This window comes from Gymnoscopelus braueri (genome assembly GCF_963280865.1).
Source record: "Gymnoscopelus braueri genome assembly, chromosome: 10".
NCBI lineage: Eukaryota > Metazoa > Chordata > Actinopteri > Myctophiformes > Myctophidae > Gymnoscopelus > Gymnoscopelus braueri.
The window spans coordinates 48587000-48611178 of record NC_137611.1 but is presented as its reverse complement, the minus strand read 5'-3'; the positions used below and the strand labels follow the sequence as shown (position 1 = coordinate 48611178).

The 24179-nt window shown below is 38.9% G+C and overlaps 1 protein-coding gene across 3 annotated transcripts; it reads right to left on the bottom strand.

Annotated features, from left to right (window-relative positions):
- Positions 1-6378: 6378 nt before the first annotated feature.
- On the bottom strand, positions 6379-22565 carry LOC308093959 (uncharacterized protein). Of its 3 annotated transcripts, none has more exons than XM_080440374.1 (7): positions 22527-22565; positions 21650-21753; positions 19882-19988; positions 19182-19259; positions 13022-13123; positions 9410-11133; positions 6379-8007 (listed from the first exon to the last, which is right to left on the bottom strand). In XM_080440374.1, exons 3-7 carry the CDS (start codon positions 19925-19927, stop codon positions 7972-7974), a joined length of 1986 nt encoding a protein of 661 aa, XP_080296500.1. In that variant the 5' UTR covers positions 19928-19988; positions 21650-21753; positions 22527-22565; the 3' UTR covers positions 6379-7971. The 3 variants fall into 3 exon arrangements, with proteins under 3 accessions (XP_080296500.1, XP_080296502.1, XP_080296501.1); XM_080440376.1 differs by having other exon boundaries at positions 19882-19954; XM_080440375.1 differs by lacking the exons at positions 21650-21753; positions 22527-22565 and having other exon boundaries at positions 19882-21631.
- Between the last annotated feature and the right edge of the window lie 1614 nt (positions 22566-24179).

The following is a 24179-nucleotide window of genomic DNA, read 5'->3' as shown; positions in this document are numbered from 1 at the left end:
GTCCCGTGGTCTTTGGTGGCCAGATGTGAGTTATTAAGGTCTAGAAAAGCTACTGTAAATAATAATAAAGACATCGCCGGATTATTGTTTGCAATTGTAACAGCTGAAATCAATAATATATCAGTATTGCAACTGCAAGCTGCATTAAGTGAAGGTGGGGCCCCCGGGCCACAAGTTGCCCACGTATGATTTAAACCCAATATGGGTAACCGGAGTCCCTCAGGGCTCAATACTAGTGTATTTTCAGTTTTGTGTTATTGTGGGGCAAGCTTTCGCTGAAAATAGCAGATCGACAAGCTCACAACGAGCTTGTCGATCTGCTATTTTCAGCCTTCCCCACAATACGGATACGGGGGTTTAAGTGGTTAATGTTTTATTGATGATTTAAAAGGTGACTATTTCTGACTATTTCACCCCTAAAAATTTAAAGAAATAGATACATAAATAAATAAATAAGTTAATTTAAGCTTTATTTATTCTAAAAATGACTTAATCTTATTTATAGTGTAATCAAGCAGAAGCAATACTTGTGTCAACATCAGTTTGTTGATCTGCTATTTTCACTCTTTTTTAAATAGGGCTTAAAGCGGCCCACTATGTAACTTTTCTCTTCTACCCTGGATTTAAACCCGGTTTCCTGGCTGCGCAAGTGCTGACATTTTTACCATTGAGCTAATAGAGCCTGCCTGCAGGGGATACATTGAATCTTTACCATCAGGTAAAAATTTGTGTCAGATCCTGTTTCTAAGTGAGACATGACCTTTGACATGATTTAAATGTCTCAATAGAGGAGCAGGAAGACAAAATACAACCACCCCACTTTATATAAGTTATGTTGTATGAACATACTCTAATACCGATTGGACAAAATTATACTTTATTTATTACAAAAAGTTACATAGTGCAGCTTCAAGTGGTTCATTCAATAATTCATAATTAAAGGTATGTTTGTAAGTTTGTATCCCCGGGCTCCCTTTCTAGAAATGTAGTGGAGTCAAAAGTGCAAAAGAATTCAGCTTTGAAAGTAGCTTAGCTAGCATTTAAATGTATAAAGTAGCTTAGCAGTAAGTAGCTAAGCTATTACTACTCAGTGGTGGAAAAAGTACTGTTTTTTTTAACTTATGTAAAAGTATCAATACAGCAATATAAAGATACTCCAATACAAGTAAAGGTCCGGAATTCGAAATGTACCTCAGTAAAAGTACAAAAGTATTGCATCAAAATGTACTTAAAGTACCAAAAGTAGAAGTAGCCTACTCATTATGCAGAATGTTGCATCTTTTAGGGGTGCAACAACATTGATACATTGATGCATCAATTTGAATTTCAACGATCCAACTATATTGATATGTAAGTATCGATCTAAAATCGCATCGCCTTGAAAATAATCGATTGAATCGATAGTACTAAGAACCTGTGCCTAATTCGTAATTTATCACTACATTTGCATGCCTGTATGAGTTTGTCCATATTTGTACAATGTAATACAATTTGTACAATGTAATAATCCTCAGTGTTTATTTAACTCTAACTCTGGGTCCAATAGCAGAGTTACAGACCCATAAGGGTCCCGTCACCCGTGGGACCCCTAGGTGCATGGTTCCCGGACCCGACGTTGAGAAAGATAATTGGGTGCATTTATAGTTCTGGCATCTTATAACAGTGGTTCTCAAACCTTTTCATGTCAAGGACATGTATTTGGCCGCGGAACCCCATCTGAAAGTATATAATAATTATAATAATAATAATATAATAATTCCAAAACATTTTTGATATTATTCAAATACTTTCAAAAATAGCATCTGTGAGCTTGTAGATCTGCTACTTTTGAATAGCCAATACATACATGGATAATTTGTTAAATGATTGTGATGCTATGTTAACTATTATAGCTGGGGACCACCTGGTCTGGTCTATACGCCTATGTTTGAACAAATTACTTCATCAATGGGGCATGGCATGGAGGTGAACAGCTAGTGGCACTGCTGAGGCGTTATGGAAGCCCAGGTTTGCTTTGATAGCAGCCCATAAGCTCATTTGTATTGTTGAGTCTATGTCTCACACTTTCCCTTTTGACAATACAACATAGATTATCTATGGCAAGGGTCTTCAACAGGGGGTCTGGGACCCCGAGGGGGGTCCTCAGAGTTACTGCAGGGAGTCCGCCAAATCTTTGTGTGATACGATTTCTTTTTTTTTAAATTTAACCATCTGAACCCTAGCATCCCTTTTCCGAGGAGAACTTTAGCCGAAAATAGCCGATCTACAAGCTCACAACGCCTCACACTGCAAGGCGTTGTGAGCTTGTGGATCGACTATTTTTGGCAAAGAGATATCAGTGTCGAGGGAAAAAATAACAGACCAAGTAGGAAAAAAAAGTCTAATCTGAAACATAATTTCATACAATATAGAAGAAAACTTTGAAGACCCCTGCTCTATGGGCTTCAGGTCAGGCCAGTTGGCTGGTCAGTCAAGCACAGTAATACCACAGTCAGTAGCCTACACCAGTTACTAGTTTTGGCACTGAGTTGTCTTCTGCAGTAGACAAAGGGTCGTCCTAGCGGTCTCCTGCTGCTTAACACAGGAGGTGTTCTTACAAGCACTTATATAGCTGTTGATGGCTAGGAGGTCCTTGTGGATTTCTGTGAGTTTATCTGTTGGGTCCGTGTTTGAGACTTTGACCCAAAGGCTGAGTGACTGGAGGCAAAGCAGCTCAAGAGCAAAAGTGTTTATAACGAGGCAAACAAGTTAAAAAAGGTGCAGGCAAAAATCTAAAAATCAAAAGACAGGCACAAGATCAAACATAAGGACTAGCAGAACAATACAGCCAATGACAAAATAGAGCAATGTTGCACAACTTAAAGAACAGTAGGCCCTATGTGACAAGGTAACATAACAAATACATGCAATACAGTACATAGAATGTGTATAGAACTGAAATATTATAAAATCATATTGTCAATGGATCTTGTTGAAATAATCTCTAAATGTCATCAGACATGCTGTATCCAGATCAGTGAGCTTATGATGAGCATGGACATATTAGGAGAACAGGTGAGGAGTTTGTTTACTTGCGACACCTGGTGGCAGAAAATAGAACAGCATGAATTGCTTAACACTCACGTGACAGCATGAAGTCAACCTACCACACAAGTGGATCAAATTGACCTTTTTTTCGTGCAATTTCATTGGCCACGGTCTCCTCTCGGGGCTCCACACATCCTAACACCTTCTCCCCCACAAAGCGGGGATACCATTGTCTTTTAAATATCGATTGGCTAATTTAGCTTTGGTTAGGCTACACAACATTTCAATCCCTCTCACACCTCACAGGTATACTATGCTTCATTTGGCTTAGAGGCAGAAAACTAAATCTAGTATATAACTCGGAATGTGTGTCAGAGAGGAAACTATTCCCAGAAACCTGGCAAGTGGAAAGCAATCCACGTCGTTATATACTCGCTGTTCAGTCGCTTTTACTTTGGAAAAATATAATTCACTGGTAGCGACAGAGTAAGCAATATTTACTTAGGTTACACAGATAACTTTTCAAAGTAAAAATTTCTGTCTGCAGCCAGTGTCTGACTCTCCATGTGCCCAGACACATATCTCATTGAAGAACATATAGATCCGATATATTATAACTCTATGGCATAGATATGAGGGAAAGTGCACTGCATTAACTAAGAGATCCGATGTGTAAATAATATGACAAAAACGTATGAAACAGTGTGATCGCTGTAACTGTGAGCTACATAGGTTCCTAAACCCATAGGTTAAGTGTGTGATGCATCACCACTACAAACAGACCTACTGTATAGCCTACACAGGTCTAAAAATCACTTCTCCATACGTCACTAACTATTACTTGGACACAGTTTTTACAGCATGCACCGTCGTGAGAGAGAGAGAGAGAGAGGTGCCTTGTCAGTTGAATACATTGCGGTTGAAAGAGTTGTTGCCCGCAGAAAGTGTACAATGGACAGCAATGTTTTTGAGTGGTGCTAGCCACTCCAAGGACTGACTTTGTGTGTGTGTGTCTGTCTGTCTGTCTGTCCGTCCGTCCGTCCGAGCACGGCCTCAACAGCTCTGTGTCCGTATGAGCACGGCCTCAACAGCTGCAGCTGATTGCAACACAAAGATGCAACCAGTTACACTAATTAACTCATGAAAGGCAACACTCTCTTCACACTGGGTGTGATTTGTTATTGTTCTCTTGGTTTTCTTTTTGGTAGGATCAAGCTAGTGAGCTTATTTTTAAAGTACTGTAACTGCCATCACTGAGGTCTTTCATGTACATGTACAGTATGATTTGGACTCGTTTTAAGTGATCAAACAGACATTTCCCTGTAAAGGTCTGTTCATGTATTTCCTCTGGTAATCATTCACAGTAATCAATTGAATAAACAAAATAATATGTTAATTAGTTACAAAACTACAGCTTGCTTTGAAGGTTCAAGGCCAGGTTTAAGGTTCAAGGTGTGTACTGAAAGTGCATTCAGTACAGCTGGTAGCATCATTATACTGTAAGCAGTGAAAGGATTGTACTTCTAACTTCCTCAACAGCGAAATCATGTAACTCTTTAGGGCATAATGATAATTTCATTTTTCACAACACCGGTGTCTGTAGCAATTACCTGCACTTACAAAACTTCACCATATTTTGCACTATGACAAAAAAAAAAGAAAAAAGATCTATGTGTATATACATTCCGTAGTGCAATTCCAATGGTGAAAGCTGTGTTATTTCCTGAAATACACGTATGTGTCTCAAAGAACGCCCTGGCTCCTGCCACATGAAAGTCAGCACAGGGCATATGAATGAACATCAACCTGAATGTTTCGACAGTTTTGTTTAGATATATCAGAATTAAACATTAGAACGACATTCATGAGACATGTTACTCACCCTGACACCAGAGTAAATAATAAATACAGCAGCAGACCCACAGCCAGCAACCACCAAGCAGCTTATGTTGGTAGATATCAGGGCATTTAAATTATCAACCTTGATTGACGACAAGGAAATGAACAGTAGGCCACCGTAGGGGCCGTCTGACTGGCTGCAATTATTTTCTTATATCAGAATACGTTATATACAGTGTGATCTAGGCCTGACCTCGACTAAGTCGACTAGTCGACTGGTTAGTCGCGGGGGGTCCGAGTCGACTAAGTGTCTCTTAGTCGACTCTAGTCGAAAAAAAAAAAAAGAAAAAAAAAGTTTTTTTTTTTTTTTTTTTTTTTTAAGGGCCAAAAATGTTTTAAATAGTTTTTTGGCCAAGTCTACACCTGCAACCACACGTAACTTCCACTTTATTCTTCTTATTCCTCGTCTTTGTATTGGTATTGTTTGTGTTGGAGCGCCTCAGTGCGGCTGCAGAGTTCATGTGCAACCTCTTCCAGAGAGAGATTGAGACACTAGAAACTCTGCCGGAGACAAAACAAACTGTGTAGACTTGGCCCTTTGAAATAAAATGTATTTTGGCCCATTTTTAGTCGACTGCCAGTCGACTATTGGCAATTAGTTGCCAATTAGAGTCGACTAAACAAATCCTTAGTCGGGGACAGGCCTAGTGTGATCACAATCATGCAAGTTTGGATTTGTTCTACTACATTACTGCTAATCCCCTCTAGAGGGCAGCATTGTCCCACACTGAAACCTCCTATGTACAGTAGATAATACAATGCATTTTCCTCAACCAAAACAGCGATAATAATAAATGACATCCAGAAAGACCGATTGGCTCAGATAACATAATATTCACATATTACACTCATTGATGTTCAAGATTGTAATGCATGGAATACAGGAATACAATTATTTGGTTTAGTTCTGCATTGTCCCTACAGTAATAATAAATAAATGATGGGAGGCAAGGACCCCAGGCGCAGCGGGGAAAAAAGAACACAGAACCACATCCAACACAGGCACTCATCACCACTGTAACAACCCCCTCTGTATTATCTCAGTCTTTACATCTCTGTCTTTACAGATCTAGCTGCCTATAGCAACATCACCCAAAAAACGTTACCCGAAAATGAACCTTTTGTCAATTCTTCAACATTTATCAAAAGTAACAGGCCTACAAGCTCACAACGGGTTACATTGCAACACATTGTGAGCTTGCAGATCTGCCATTTTTGAATAGCCAAAGTATAAAATGGGGATAAAGTGGTTGAACTTATATGTATTTTGCTGGGGACCCCCTGACACTGCATCACTGCTACAACTCTGTTCTTCACACAGGATGGCTGTTGTTAGGCCTGGGTGTCAAATGTGTTATGAAAAGCTCCAGATATAGAAACAGAGATAGAAATAAAGTTAAAATACAGGTAGAACAGCAGGTATGATTAACACCTTTAATACTTTATTTATCAAATTGCAAACAGTACAGCAAGTACAATTATGCAAGCAATGCTAAAAGGATAAAACAAAAAGCCCTCAGGGCTTGTTTCCATTGTGGTCAGAAGAGTTCTAAAATATGTAAGAAGCAGAATTCAATGGCACACATATACACATCAAAATAACTTGTCTTTTAGGAATTGCACATTCATCCTGCTCATAGTAACCTTGTAGTATATTTATTTCTGTAGTACATTTATTTTGTATATTTGTCAGCTGTAGTATATGTAGTAAGTATATTTTGCATAATGTCTCATTGAGTCCATTTATAAGTATGTGGCCCTCAGGTTAAAAGGGATAGTTCACCGCCAAAATGAAATTGATTAGTCACCACATGGAGAACAGCGGTTCCGGTAGGAGACAAAAATAGTCTCTTTTGTATCTCTTACAGGAACCGCTGCCTACCGGTCCGCTGGTCATCAAAAAATATTTATTTGGGTGAACTATCCCTTTAAGCAAAGATGCTTGGTGCAAAAATAGCCATGCAGCAGGCAGACCATACAGACACCAAAGATGGAAATCGCTACCGACCACTTAACTATCCCAGACGCTGAAAATGACTTCTATATATGTACACGTTGATCCTGTAAACTAACTGCTGACCCCCAGCAGAGGATGCTAACAGAATAAACATGACTTGGGTGGAGGAACCAAGTTGGGTTTTCGCTGGGTTCGTCAAAGGGCTTGGGCTTCTTCGAAAGGTTTCCGTTCCGCTGTTTGGCTGTCACGAAGCTCCATATATAAAACGTGTTTATTACACGGCTTGGTTGAATGCTTGATTCCAATCACTGAATTCGGCAGTGTGTTATTATTTTAATAATGACCGCTGAACTCTATAGCAAACAGACCGCTGTCTAATCAAAGATTCAGAACATCTGGCTCATCTGCGCTGCTTGTTTTTTTTACCGTAACCAACATGGCATGGCAGCTATGTGTAAACCAATGTCATTTACAGCTCAACATTGCTCTCAATAATGTTTTTAAAAACATTTGAAGCAAGCAATAGACGATGCAATATAATGCAATATTTGATTATATTTTTTTGCGTTGCACTGGAGCGACCGCGTTGCACTGGAGCGACCGCGTTGCACAACAACAACATTTAAATTCACCACATGTGATTCCTTCGGTGAATGAAAACCAAATGACAAACATTCGGGTTTGTTCACTGCAGTATAGACCACAACTGATACTACTATAACATAAGTTGCATAATGTATGCAACAAACAATTTTAAAAAATAAATAAAAAAGTGGTGTATATGGTGCAAAAGTTAACATAAAAAAATGAATGAATTAACATGCAGTATACTAATTCATTAACATGCTACAATAATATCAAATTATGATTAATACATTATAATTCAATGATTAGTTACAATGTCACACTGTCTACTGTGGAAACTGTCCAAAATGTGTGACATTTATAACAATTCAACTGTAGGTTAATTATAAAATTCCAATTTCAGTAGCTCTGAAAACAACATTAAACTATGGTGTGTGTGTGTGGTAAATGTAAGTAAAACTATTCATCCTCCTGGGTGTCCAGAGGACTCTGCTAGTTGGACATCAATCATCAGATGACTCAGCGCTGCTTGACGGAGCCTGTGAGAGAGTTGAACAAAGTTGATGTCAAAGTGAGACAGAACGTGTTAACATGAATGGAGCGAACATTGTGTAGTCTGCTTTCCGTCCCTAAAACCAACAATAAACTTGGGGAAGCAGCATTTAGTTTTTATGAACCACATAATAACAAACTCCCAGAAAACTGCAGGTCTACAACTAAAACCTTTCTGTTTGGCATTGCCTTTGATTGAGTTATTTGATGTGTTTTTTTTAACTTATTTTGTCTTATGCATCCTAATGTCCTTACATTAGGATGGAAGGTTTAATTGCCTTGTTTAAATGTGCTATTCTTTCTAGTGAACTTTTCCCCACACTGGTCACAGCAGCAACTTCTTGGTTTAACTGAGGACAGGACAGGACAGGTATCTGAGTAAACAAATACCTGATGAGAGCCAGTTTTATGCATCTATCAGACTGATAGCATTCATTCACTGCTAACACTTTCCCTGTTTCTCTTTTGTGCATAAAGTGTTTTGTATTAGTTGGTGATATGTATTATAGTGTTTTTATGCTATGTTGATGAATTAAATACATAGGACCACAATGTAAACACGTCCCCAGGGCGTTATCCTTTTAGCCTTAATGTCTGATAGTCCTATGTGCTGTTTATATCTTTGACAAATTATGTATTCAATCAATCACAAATGTTCTTACAGTAACCTTACAACCAGTCAGATTTACTGTTAAATATGAACCATTGTCTCCATCTCTGATAAAATGTTTTCAGACTTTTCTTTTTAGGAGCGAGAAAAAAAGATAATTCATAATAAACCCAATATTTTTTTTTAAATGAGACGTGAACAATGAGGGGAAACAGAACAGAATACAACAGAATAGTAGGAACATTAAAGCAGTCTTTCAAAAATATGGCGTGCCATGCAATATGGCCTATAACAATTAAACAGGCCAGTGATACAAAAGTTGTTCCATTTGTGTTGTAAGAAATAAGAATATACAGTATGCTGTTTTAGTAATATTATGTTTGCTGTGTAATGTGAATATTGTTTTTCAGGTTGTAAAAAAAACTGCTTCAGAACCAACATTAGTTACATCTGCTGATTTGTCCGTATTTGATTGGGAATAAATGGTTCAGATGTTTAAATCCAACTTTGGGAACTAATCATTGGATAATTTACTATACTGCCCTTTCCCTAATTAACGTATTAATAAAATGTATTTCACCTGATTTCCATTATGGCAATATCAATGCAATGCAACTAGCAATGGGTGTAAAATGCTTGGACAACATCCAGTCCACTTACTCAGCCAGGCAAGGAAGAAAACAAATGAACACTGAGCCTTGTTTCTTTAACAGTCTACTGTGTACCTATTAGCAGCTTGGACCTGAGAGAAAGACAGAAACATAGAGAATGCAACTTACTGATGTCCTGGTGGTCTTCAGGTTCCTCCTGTTTAATATAGATGGTCCTGGATGGCTCACAGTAGAAAGGCTGCTCTCTCCAGTATGGATGCGTTGATGTCTTTTTAATGATACAAACTCAGTAAAAGATTCCCCACATTTTTCACAGCTGAATGGCTTCTCTCCAGTATGGCTGCGCAAATGTATTTGTAATGATCCAGTATAAGTAAAACGCTTCCCACATATTTCACAACTGAAAGGCTTCTCTCCCGTATGAATGCGGCGATGAGTTTTTAATGTTCCAAACTCCGTAAAACACTTCCCACATATTTCACAGCTGAATGGCTTCTCTCCAGTATGGATGCGACGGTGTCTTTTTACGGTTCCAGACTCAGTAAAACACTTCCCACATATTTCACAACTGAATGGCTTCTCTCCAGTATGGATGCGCTGATGATTTATTACTGATCGTTTCTCTTTAAAACGTTTTCCACATATTTCACAACTGAAACGTTTCTCTCCAGTTGAAAGTCTGCCCTCTCCAGTATGGATGCATTGATGGTTTTTTAATGTTCCAGACGCAGTAAAACACTTCCCACATATTTCACAGCTGAATGGCTTCTCTCCGATATGGCTGCGCACATGTTTTAGTAATGTTCCAGACTGATTAAAACACTTCCCACATATTTCACACCTGCATGGCTTCTCTCCAGTGTGGATGCGCTGATGTACTTTTAATTTTTCTTTCTTCATAAAACACTTCCCACATATTTCACAACTGAAAGGTTTTTCTCCAGTATGGATGCGCCGATGCATTCTTAATGACCCATCCTGAGAGAAACCCTTCCCACATATGTCACAACTGAAAGGCTTCTCTCCAGTATGAATACGCTGGTGAATCTTTAGATGCTGACTGTGGGCAAACTTTTCCCCACACTGGTCACAACTGTAAGCCTTCTCTCCAGTATGGATAAGCCGGTGAGATTTTAAGTGTCCATTCTGGGTAAAACACTTCCCACATGTTTCACAGCTGAAAGGCTTCGCTCCAGTGTGAACTCTATTGTGTTTCACGAGGGTATCTCTTCGATTGAAGCTTTTACCACACTGGTCACAATGGTAAAGCTTTTCGCCAGTATGAATTAGCTGGTGGGATTTTAGAGTATTCATGCGATTGAAGCTTTTCCCACACTGGTCACAGCAGTAAGGCTTCTCTCCAGTATGGATTTTTTTGTGTGTCAAAAGGTTAGACATTTGAGTGCAGGTTTTCCCACACTGGTCACAGGAATAAGGTTTTTCTCCAGTATGGATGCGCTGATGAATTTTCAAAGAATCATGACGAGTATAACACTTCCCACATATTTCACAGCTGAATGGTTTAAATCCTGTGTGAATTCTACTGTGTGTTACAAGGCTAGGCATTGTAGAGAATCTTTTACCACACTGGTCACAACAGTAAGGCTTCTCTCCCGTATGAATGATCTTGTGTTGTTTAAGAGTAGCCAACAAGGGGAACCTTTTCCCACATTGGTCACAGCAGTAAGGCTTCTCTCCAGTGTGAACTTTCTTGTGTTGTTGGAGGTTACCCGTTTGAGTGAAGGTTTTCCCACACTCCTCACAACTATAAGGCTTCTCTCCAGTGTGAATTCTATGGTGTACTTTGAGATGGCAAACTGAAGCGTAGCGTTTTCCACATTGTTCACAGCAGTAACGTTTTGCTTTAACTGAGGACTGAGTAGGAAAGGTTTCTGAAACAGAAAACACAAGCCTGGTAAGAGCCAGCTTCACACATCGATCAGATTTAATTTCACAGTTAACCAAAGTCAGTGTTACTTTGAAATTAGGTGAAATGTATGCATCCTTGACAAATTGATTTCAGACTTCTTAATATATATAAATAAATAAAACAATAATAACAGACCTGCAAACATTGGGAAAATGTTTTGAGTACCACTCTTGCACGCTTTCGCGTATGTCGTTTATGCGCATGTCGTTTCTTCAAACGACATGCGCATAAACGAACACGGTCATTTCCCACTAGCCTCCATATCATCAAGCTATTCAACAATAAAGCTGCTTTTTAGGAGTAATAGAAATATTGTGATACCATTATCAATAACAATACTATGTTAAGTTATATTACTTAATCAAATATAAAACTGATTTCATCAGCACATGTAGGTCTATTGCCTAGAGGTACATGTATGCATGTACAAGACAAGACAGTGAAGTACAGTCAGACTGCGCACACACACACACACACACACACACACACACACACACACACACACACACACACACACACACACACACACACACACACACACACACACACACACACACACACACACACACACACACACACACACACACACACACACACACACGGTTTTCATTTGCTATCGTGGGCTGCCATCATTATAGTATAATTTAAGGATACCATGTTGACAATTATTCTGTACTGATTAAGGCCTATTAGCCAGGGATTCTTTAATAACTGCTCATCCACTGCTAAGATTAAACACTAGATCTGAACACCAATTCTACAAGTGGTGTTCAGAAAGATAACCAATTTATTTAAGCAGAGAGAAAACTAAAAGTGAAGCAGTGAAAATATTTGCGAGTCGTATTAAAATACGGGTGAACTACGGAAAACATTAGTGAATTCATATGCGAGTTACAAGCCATTTGCAAGGTGTAAATTACAAAGTTGGAGAGGTACAAATAAGACATTATTGCGCAAATGTGAAATATGTGCTTCACTTGTAAAAAGGGATTGACAAATGTGTAAATAACACGTAATTACAGAGCTTGATTTTATGCCCTGCCTCTATTGTGGGTACGCCACTGCGCGTATGCGAGGAAGCAATCTGGTAACCCATCGCCAAATAAAAAAGAAGAACAGCGCCCTCTGCTGTTTTTTACTCTTTCACTTGGCTCTGGGGGGAGCTAAATGGAGCACCTGTGCGCAAGGAAACCGGGGTTTTTGGTCTGCCCTCAGCGCTCCACTTCCGGTGGTGCGCTTATGTTTTCATTCCCACTAACAATATTTCTACACGGAACACTAACACCACTTCTCCCAGAGAACATGGATCGTTTTGGTTATAAGCCCACTTGTTTCTTTGATGAAAGAGCAAGTTAAAATGTGAATATCTTTCCGTGGTTTTGTCTGCTCCGAGGACGCTATTGTTAAATGAGTTTCGGTTTGTTTTCAGTGGGAAGCGAGAGCAGACAGTAAATCCCGCCCACTACATTTGATTGGGTAAAGCGCGGCCTGCTTCCTGATCTGAAGGCACTCCCACTTGTAGGCCAGTGCGTACACGTTATGACGAACCCCCCGACAGATTCAAGCGGAGAGCAGAATCTGCAGGACACAGCACCATACACCGTACAGAGCAAGAGAGAGAGTGACAGAGAGAGATATAAACGCAGTGAGCGTCACGTTGTCAGCTTGTAATTTTGCGTATTTAAAGGGACACATTGTACCTGTGTACTTTGATGTGAAAATGAGGGCATGCTATGCAAATTGTACATGTTGGCAGGTCTGTAATAATACATATATATGTTTTTCAACAAGAGAAGTGGAAATAAGGGACAACAAAACTGATTAAAGCAAAAATAAATCATGAAACTTACTGAGGTCCTGGTGGTGTTCAGGTTTCTTCCGTTTAATAGTAACAGCCCTGGCCGGGTCTGGAGAGTTAATCTTCACCTGCAGTCTGGACTCCATAGACTGGTCTGGAATGAAGGAATTGAAATCCCATTCATTCAGGATGAATTAACTTGAACAATAATACACAATGAGGGGAGGAGTAGATTTGCCCAATTCATTCATTGATTCAGTAATTGATCATCATGCACTCTCTGTGTAGAGTAAGTCTGCGTTAATCCCATTTGATTTAGAGATATATTGTGTGCAACTGTTATATCTGGCCTAAAGCTCCAGTGGAAAGGCCATGCGGTCACCAATATCACGATTTGCTGGGAAGCATGAAGCTATAGAGTAAATTTAATGGCCAACCAAAATCGCTATTCTTAGAGCGTCTTCACTGGCTGGCCTTAACAATTGCGCTCGGGTGGTGCAGAGCAGTGTTGTTTTCGTCAACGATGACGAAGACGATTTCGTCAACGCCCCTTTTTTTCATGACGAAAACGTAACGTTGACGTGCTGAACATAGCTCTTTGATGACTAAAATATGACGAGACGAATGTGTGTTTTCGTTGACGAGACGATGACGAGACAACATTTGTATTGGGTGGGACGTTCAAAATGCATGAAGAGATCAAAATATTATAGCGATATTATTTCAATATTTCAATATTTATTTTATTAGGCAAAATACTTGTCTAAAAAGGTCCAAAAAAGGTCCTTGCGGTCTTGTTTCCATTGAGATCCTGTGAGTGCACAGTCTATGATTTGCAGTTCTATTCCTTCATTTATACTTCTGTAGTACGACGGTTTCGTTCGCCAAAAATAGCAGATCTACAAGCTAACAACGTGTCTCGACCGCACGTCCGGACCGCATTGATTGCTTGAAGATCTGTTGTGTTCATCACACACGCTCCCAAAGTCCCCGCCCCCTTTCTTCTTGGCAGCGAGGCGATAGTCGCTCTTGTCTTGTCAGTCTGCACAACAGCAGTAATGGACGGAGAGTCAGGCTCTTTGGATATTCCAAAACCGACACGGTGCAAACTAAAGTTAATTGCAAAGTTTGCAATGTTCGAACGTCACTCGATATAACTTTTAACCAAACGCGGGTGAAACAGCGAAGGTGTCCCGTCCCCGCATAAAGAGTGCACGCACGCACATGGACGGACTTCGCGTATCGATTAAAAACAACAATTCGTACCTCGCTTACAAAAGCTTATCAACACCATGAATTAACATAGGAATGACCGACCTGGCTGGATGCATATGCATATCAATGATCCATTGTGTGACCTGCTAGTCTACTGTTAGTAGGTAGGTAGGTGTAATACAGTGGTGGAAAAAGTACTTGAGTAAAAGTATCAGTACTGCAATGCAGAAATACTCACAAGCTCACAACGGGTCGCAAAGCCACGCGTTGTGAGCTTGTAGATCGGCTATTTTCAAATAGCTGAAGTATATAGGGATAAAGTGATTAATGCGTGTTTTGTAATAATACAAATCTACAAAGTAACTAAATTGTAGTGGAGTAAAAGAACAATATTTGCCTCTGAGATGTAGTGGAGTAGAAATAAAAGTACTGAAAATGTAAGATAATCCAGTAAAGTGAATATTCCTCAAATTTGTACTTAAGTACATGTACTTAGTTACATTCCACCACTGACTGTCAGATGTTCTGTCTGAAGCAGTCTGTTACACTACTAACTCACCATCAAGCAGCCTACACTGAATGTCACATGATGCAACAGCTGGATAAAAAGGAATATATATCTATCTATCAGCAGCATAAAAACTAATATTATCTATCTATCTATTAGCAGCATTAAAAAAACTAATATTATATCTACATCTATCTATCTATCAGCAGCATAAAAACTAATATTATATCTATGTATCTATCTATCTATCAGCAGCATAAAAACTAATATTATATCTATATATATATCTATCAGCAGCATAAAAACGAATATTATATCTATATCTATCTATCTATCAGCAGCATAAAAACGAATATTATATCTATATCTATCTATCAGCAGCATAAAAACGAATATTATATCCATCTATCTATCTATCTGTATTAGGCATGTAACGATTTATCGTATATCGATTTAAATCGATTCAAAGTGGTGATGATTTAAATCGATACAATAAAATATGACATCGCGATGCAACCAGCAGAGGGCGCAATCGAGTCAGACTCCCTTCGTTGTTATCCGCCTACTATTTTGTCCCCTCAGGGCCACCATAGCTGCCTGCCTGCGTCGGTCTCTGCTTCACTCACTCAAAGGCAGGCTATGAACGGCAGAGAGGCGTCCTCTCAGGCTATGAAATCTAAACAACTAGGATCGCACTGCATAAAGGTCCGAGGGAAATGTGCGTTGCATGCAAACATGTTTATTTGATTAATGAATAGCCCAAACTAACGACGTTGCTAGCTGTCTGATTTAAACTCTGTAGGAAACATACAACTGATAGGCTTCTAATGAAAACGTCTAATTCTGGAGCGCCTAAACGTCTAATTCTGGAGTGCGGCTGCAGAGTGCAATGAATAATAATTTTATTTAATAATTTAACAATTGTATCAGACTGCTGACAACGTCAAACTCCTTTCAACACTGTCTTTCAGATATATAGCGAATTTCATTGATACTAAATCAATTAATTATTATCTAATCTCATTTGGAGCAGTTTAAAACAGTTTCCCTTATTACATAAATGTGTTGTTTTATACAGAATGCTGAGAATGTAGCATAGATAAAAAATAACTTGAAAATCCCAAGGCAAAGCCTTAGTTTGTTTATTTGAAGAGGTTTTCTTTATCATTTATTTCATCTGGGATATATGTTTCAAAATTCATTTATTTATTTAGGTTTATTATTTATAGACTTATATATTGAAAGTTATTATTTAACAAATAACATGTCTTAATGTGTCAGTTAATACATGTACCTCATGAATAAAAATGCTTTATTTAATTTCATATATTAAAAAGAGAAAATATAGTTTTTAAAACATACATGATTTTTGTAAAATAAATAATCAAGGTTTTTCAGTAATTTTTCTGGAAAATAAATGTGCTAAAAAAATCGTGAGGAAATCGTATCGTGAACCTCGAATCGTGATTCGAATCGTATCGTGAGTTGAGTGAATCGTTACATGCCTAATCTGTATGTAGCCTGTCTGTCTGTGAACACATTAATTAATAAGATATGATGATTCATTATATTATATTATATAATGATTATACATGCCCCATGATCATATCTTATAAAATGTTATAATCATATAATATAATTAATCATCATATATATCATAATAATCATACAATAGTAATAATCCTAAAAACGAACATAAAAAAATTATGGTGATATATATCGTCTATCGTGATATTTCTTGAAAAATATCGTGATAGTATATTTTTCAATATCGAACACCCCTACTACGGACCCCTATTTTATGGCATTTCTATCTCTGGGACCCCAATTCATATTGTAAAATCAATGTTCATTTAACTCAGAGTGTACAAATGGAACCAAATGAACCCGTTAGGGTCCATTTGGTTCCATTTGTACACTCTCAGAGTTACAGACCCATAAGGGTCCATTTGGTTCCTAACTATCCATCATTTAGCCAGGGACCCCCTGGAACTCCCTCAAGGACCCCTGGGGGTCCCCGGACCCCACTTTGAGAACCAATGGCTTAAGCTAGCTTGGATTGTTTAGCCTTGTATCAAGGCTATGGATTGTTATGAGTAAAACATGCAGGCTTTTTTGGCTGGACAGGGGCAAGTGAAAGCTAGTGAAAAAGGGGGTACGTCAGTGAAGTAGGGGTTCAATGGTTGTTTGCATCGTGCCTATGACTGTGACGTGACGAGTAAATCCTTGGAACTCAACAGTAGAGTAACTTAATATACCTAGTTCTTACATACACTATGTACAGTACAGTATATGTACATTCTAATTTTTACATTGCTTAGAAAGAGGGTACCATGTGGTTATTAAGATATTAAGACGTTTTTCTTTCAACTGCATGAGTTTAAGTGCCAGTTTAGTGCTACCATAATGTACACAACTGTCAAAAATACAACATTTTTAGTAGGAATACATTTGCCTCCTGTGTGAATTGTGCATAATGAATAGGATGGGGCAGGTGTAAGCTACTGTATTTTAACATCAGTCATAATGGTGGTACTTGGAGACAAATATTTTCTGGCTGGTACTGGTAAAAAAAAAAAGGTTGATAATGAGAACCTGATCTAGGCTATTCTATTTTCCGAACATGAAGTATTTTGTGTGAATTGCAGTATGTGTTGTAACACACGTTGTATCCTATTGTGTTATCCCCTAAAAATGGGATATATTTTATGATAATACTGTTAGCAGTCATATCTTAAATACAATATGTATATTGACCTAATTAAATTAGTTTATATACATTATTTTATTTTATTTGTTTGACTAAAACCAATGACTAAAACTAGACTAAAACCATTTGAGTTTTCGTCGACTAAAACTAGACTAAAACTATCAAGGATAGAAATGACTAAAATGTGACTAAAACTAACAAGCATTTCGTCCAAAAAACTAAGACTAAGACTAAATCTAAAATGCCTGCCAAAAACAACACTGGTGCAGAGGTAAAGTGCCTGCCCACCACCACGGAGGTTGTGGGTTTTAATCCACCGTGGTGCATCCGGCTTTGTCAAGCGTCTACACGAACACAATTGGCCTGTGTTCGGGGGAGAGAAGCCGGGAGAGGGTGAAATTGTGAAATCATACGGGCTGGGGGCGGCACCTATCAGCAGGGAGTGTTCGGCGGGGGGAGTAGGACGAAGGCTCTATGTCCTCCCGGTGGGGGCTCCTCACTGGTAGGTGAGTCAGTAGGATACAACAGCAGTGACAACACAGCAATGTGAGTGGGGAGGAATCAATTGGCATAACGACTAACTTTGGGAGAAAAAGGGGGTAAACATAATTGGCTACTCTAAATTACAAAAACAATAACAATCATAGGCATGTTATCATATGCATTTTGGGGAGTGAGAAACATAATAAATAGGGATGCATCGAATGTTTTGGCCACCGAAAATATTCGGCCGAAAATGGCAAAAGAAAATACATATTAGATTTTCGGACTAAATACACAAAGAGCACAATCCGATCTGTAAAACACAGTTGGAGGGCGAAGTATAGAGCTGCTGCGTAATGGAAGAATACACAGCAGCTGCTTCTCTCCGAGCCCAGCTGCATTACTCCCACCCCCACCCCCACACACACACACACACACACACACACACACACACACCTCAAGACAAGTAGGAAGGAAGGACTACTAACTTTGTAACCAAGCTTTGCTGTTTTCATCTTGAATTAACCAAACTAAAATCCACACGTCAGAGAGGGTGTAACATTAGTAGGTTAACCAGCGCTAGTTAAGAGCCTGCACAGCGCAAAATAATCAACACCAGCTGTAAACGCTTCCGTCTTTGATTGTGTGTGTGTGTGTGTGTGTGTGTGTGCGTGCGTGCGTGCGTGCGTGCGTGTGTCTCTCTCTTGTTAAAAATGAAACTGACTTCTCCAAAAGGAATGGCAGGCCTAATATTATTAATGCATTTTGGCTATGTGCAATAATGCAACTGCAGACATTATATTTGCTTTAATTTGTTGAATTCATATTTATTTAAATTGCAATAATTCAACTGTATGGCATGCTAATGTTTTGAGAAGTATTGTCTAAATAACTGATCTCAATATGGACCCATTATAATGATTATACGTTTTTAAAAAAAAGATAAATATATATATATATATATATGTGTGTGTATGTGTGTGTGTATGTGTGTATGTATGTATGTATGTATATATAAATATATATATATACTGTATATAAATCATAATCAATTGTTGGCCATTCGGTATTCAGCCAAGTGTTTCCTATATTCAGTTTTGGCCATTTTCCATTCGGTGCATCCCTAATAATGAAACAGTACACAAATATTAGACTAAATGTTTACAGTAACATAATAAAACAGTACATACCTATTAGACTCAATGTTTTCAGTAACATAATAAAACAGTACATACCTATTAGACTAAATGTTTACAGTAGCATAATAAAACAGTAACATAATAAAACAGTACATACCTATTCTGTGTAGCTTGATCACTGGTTTCAACATCCTATATTCGGTATTCGGCCAAGACTTTTCCATTCGGTGCATCCCTAATAAAGAAACAGTACATACCCATTAGACTAAATGTTTACGGTAACATAATAAAACAGTGCATATCTATTAGACTAAATGTTTACAGTAACATAATAAAACAGTACATACCTATTAAATGAAATGTTTACAGTAACATAATAAAACAGTACTATGATGGCAGAAATGTATAGATAGTATTGTGTATTTGTTGGTTATCTCATTGAAGCAAGGTTTTACACAAATGTGCTAATTCCAACTACAGCTGTGGATCTAACAGCTGAGCTGTCTCTCCCATGCTACTCTGACTCTGTCAGCTATTTGTATATGTGTATCTATGTTTGTGTCGCTCTTACCTTTAGTACATCACTTATATGACCATTTAGAATAGCATCTCTGGTACAATGTGGACTATAAGCACTGTGTTAGATGGGTGCTCAAGAGGCTTATGCCCCGAGGGGCTGCTGGAGCAGGTCTGGAGGCCTGCTTTTCATGATCTGTACTGATCTGTGTATGCTGCTGCTCTGCTGAAAACGTCCTAATAAATGGTCTAAACTTCACCCGACTGGAATATAATATTTCTATAATAGTACATACCTATTAGACTAAATGTTTAAAGTAACATCATAAAACAGTACATACATATTCTGTGTAACCTGATCACTGGTTTCAACATGGTGGTCTGCATCGCTGCTACAACTCTGTTCTTCACACACTGATGGAACACTTTAGGATGGATGTTGTTAGACCTGGACGACAGATAGTGTTGCACTGTAAACTCAGTGTTACTGAGAAATGTAATCAAATGGTTCCATGTGTCCCATAGTTAAAGTAACACTGGGGACTAGTGATGGACAGTAACAAAGTACATGTTTTTTTCCTCAGTATCTGTACTTGTAGAGTATTATATATTTATTTTTTATGCAAGCAACCAATATTGTACTTTAGACTGCACTACATATCTAAGAATGGACCCTTGAGACCCAAACTTAATACATTATGAATTAACCACTTATGCCAAATTAACTGCCAGAGTTTTTCAGAACAGTATGCAACCACTGCCAGCGTTTTTGAGCATTTTTACTAATCTTTCGAGACCCATAGAATGATGTGAACATCAGATGTCTGGGGGTAAAGACGAAGGTCTGAAAAAATTTAACCGCAATATTCAGTTCTGTAGTTATCAGCAGTTGAATCTGACACAATCTGGGGAAATAAATCAGAGATAAATGTATTCTTATAAATCTGATAAAGTTATAGGATATAGACCCACCTTACCTGTCTGATTGGCTCCCTGGCAGGCATAGTTTTACTGAAGTTAGGGTTAAGGTTAGGTTTAGGCATAGTGTTACTGAGGTTAGGATTAGGGTTAAGGTAAATGGAGATACACGCATGGCGGGGGTGTGGCCGTCACAGCTTGAAAGCTTGTTTCTAAACAAACTATTCTTTATTTTATTCATTCATTCTTCAGCATCTTTGGTTGATCATCTGCGTTACACAAACAGTAAGCCTAGTAAGCGAGTGAGCGCAGTTTCATTCACAACACTAGCCCCATCACAAATCTCTCCCGCCACTATACAGCTCCGACATGAGGTCCCACTGTATTGGCTAGGCTAGAACTGCTGTGTCCTCAGTGTGCGGGGAGAAATACAGGCATTGTATCACCTGCAGTGTTGCCATATTGCGAGAGAAATAAGCATATAGAAAATAGCCGATCTACAAGCTCACAATGCGTCTTCATCAAGTCACTTATAATAAGCAGACATGGCAACACTGATCACCAGCCAGCGCCAGACTGGCTGCGTCCCCCCTTTTTATCGGACATAAATATCTGATAAATATCAAATCAAATAAATCAATAATATCAACCAGCGCGAGAGCTCTCTCTGGTTGATATTACGATAAATAAATAAAATAATGAATCATTTGTTTAGAAACATGATGGCATGATCCACGGCCAGCAGGGCCACCATGCAGGTAGCCCCATGCAGTGTCCCCGCTTTGAGGTGCTGTGCACCCGGCCATAAATTCATGCCGACACCCCCGGACAAGCTAGGAGACCCAGTGCGCGAAATGACCATAACGATTCTTATAATATCAATAAATAAAGCATAAACAAACTACTTCACATGAACAATGTTGCTGTAACTAAGAGATTTGAGTGGAAATATATATTGGATACACAGATTTACAAATAAGAGACATTTTCAAGTAAAGCCACTTCCTGGTTTAGTACAAGAAAGCTGCGGTGCTTCCTTGCACTGCGACCCACAGACAGAAAATATACGGTACAGTAATTAAAATATTTTAAATGTACTGTCTCAAATATTACATTTTAGGGCCATGTCATAATCCCGTTATTCAAGTTATTAATCAGTATCAGCGTGGAAACGGTATATTTTGCACTTACTGAACTCCTCTACCCAAACTGATGGCTGCTCCGACCGCTGCTACGTGAGACTGTGTGTGTCACTTACTGTTGCCAGATTATGCGAGAGAAACCAGCAACCAGGTCTATGAAAACAATCCAATCCAATCCAATCCACTTTATTTGTATAGCACATTTCACAACCAGGGTTAAGGGTTTACAAAGTGCTGTACAGAAAATCATGCAAAAAACAATCTAAAATATGCTAAAAACACAGAAAACACCATCAAAAAACACAGAAAACAAATAAGACATAGACCACAGAAAACTCTCAAGCGGGGTTAAAATGCCAAGGTGTAAAGGTGTGTCTTAAGCCGAGATTTAAAAGTCTCAATGGTGGGGGCCCTTTTAACATGGGGGGGAGCGCATTCCATAGGGTGGGGGCTATGGCAGCAAAGGCTCGGTCGCCTCTGGTCTTTAATTTGGTCCTTACTGTGACCTCAAGACTTAGCTGGCCAGCAGACCGCAGTGACCTTGGGGGGGGTATAGACCTTTATGAGGTCAGAAAGGTACTGAGGTGCCAAGCCATTCAGGGATTTAAAAACAAACAATAAAATTTTAAAAACAATTCTGAAGCGAACAGGTAGCCAGTGGAGTGAGGCCAGCACGAGCGTAATGTGCTCACGCTTACTGGTTCCTGTCAGGAGGCGTGCCGCAGAATTTTGGACTAGCTGCAGGCGTGCCAAGGAGGCTTGATTTAGCCCGACATATAGCGCGTTACAGTAGTCCAGACGTGTGGAAATAAAGGCGTGACAAGCAGCTTTATTGTCACATCACATTTGAACAGAAGTAAAAAAGTGTGTGAAACTGGGGAAAGGAGATCAAACAAGAACAAGTTATCTTCAAATGTACACAATACCTGAGATAAGATAAAAGGTGCATGAGCATAGCAGCAGATCTGCATGATGATATACTCATAGACGTTCGTTAAGGTGCTAGAAACCACAAAAAAAGACAAGTCAGTGCAGTATGGGAATGGGATTAAGGTGCAAAATGACAGTGTAAAATAGACTGACACTGGTATAAGCCATGAAGAACAACAACAACAAAATCGAATCAGTTGTCCCTAATCCACACAGGTAGGTCCAAGGAAGAGCAAAGCTCCGATACCATCCTGACAGGACCGCCTGTCATCAGGCTGCTGAACAAGGCTCATGCCAAGCAACTAAAGAAAAACAAGTTGCTTATAATAATTGGACATGGCAACCCTGGCGTGAGCGTGTGTGTGTGTGTGTGTGTGTGTGTGTGTGTGTGTGTGTGTGTGTGTGTGTGTGTGTGTGTGTGTGTGTGTGTGTGCGTGCGTGCGTGCGTGTGTGCGTGCGTGCGTGCGTGCGTGCGTGCGTGCGTGCGTGCGCGCGCGTGCGTGCGTGCGTGTGTGTGTGTGTTTGTGGGGCTGCAGGGGGTGTGGTCTTCGCCGGTTAAAGTTTGAATTAGTTATCATTATTGGCCAAATTAATATTGACTTCACCTATATTTTAATATTCTGTTATCTTAATTATATTTTTCCTATTTATCAGTAACATCAGTTGTTTATTAATGTTTTTATGAAGATGATTTTCTTAACAAATCTGTATTTCCTCTTTATTTTATAATTGACTTTTGTTTTATAATAACTTTTTGTGATTTTGTTTTGATGTCTCCTGATGAAATAATTCTACCTGGATGTGTTGATCGTATGATCAACAAGGAGGGAATTGCAGAAGATGTATTAATGATGCTACATTGTTTTTATAGTAGGGGGTACTAAGCACAAAAAATGGCCAAATCGTTACGCGGCGGATAAAAGCATGAAATTTGATACAGATGTCCCTTGGGTCATCCTAAAACATCCTAGAAGGGGTGCCCAAAAAAATCTTAAACAGGAAGTGACTTATGGACAAAATTCAAAATGGCCACCTAAACTGTTGACCGTTGACTCAAAAGACACCAAAATAATCTCCAAAAAGCATAAAATTTGGCACATATGTCCCTTGGGTCATCCTAAGACATCCTAGAAGGGGTGCCCAAAGGAATCTGAAACAGGAAGTGAGTTATTGACTAAATTGAAAATGGCCGCCTAGTGTTGTCGATTGACTCAAAAGACAACTAAAGAATCTCATAAAACCCTACAATTTGGCACACATGTCTTTTTGGTCATCCTAAGACATCCTAGAAGGGGTGCCCAAAGAAATCTTAAGCAGGAACTGAGTTATTGACAAAATTGAAAATGGCCGCCTACAGTGTTATCTATTGACTCAAAAGACAACTAAAGAATCTCATAAAAGCATACAATTTGGCAGACATGTCCCTTGGGTCATCCCAAGACATCCCAGAAGGGGTGCCCAAAAAAATCTTAAACAGGAAGTGAGTCATTGACAAAATTGAAAATGACCGCCTACAGTGTTGTCGATTGACTCAAAAGACAACTAAAGAATCTCATAATGGCATACATGTCCCTTTGGGTCATCCTAAGACATCCTAGAAGGGGTGCCTGAAATGATCTGAAACAGGAAGTGAGTTATTGACTAAATTG

Coding starts and splice junctions, on each gene's coding strand:
- LOC308093959 (XM_080440374.1), bottom strand. CDS start 19,927: ATGCAGACCACCATGTTGAAACCAGTGATCAGGTTACACAGAATAT. Junction 11,134..13,021: donor TGAACACCACCAGGACCTCA/GTAAGTTTCATG, acceptor TTTCTGTTTCAG/AAACCTTTCCTACTCAGTCC. Junction 8,008..9,409: donor TGAAGACCACCAGGACATCA/GTAAGTTGCATT, acceptor ACTCTCTCACAG/GCTCCGTCAAGCAGCGCTGA.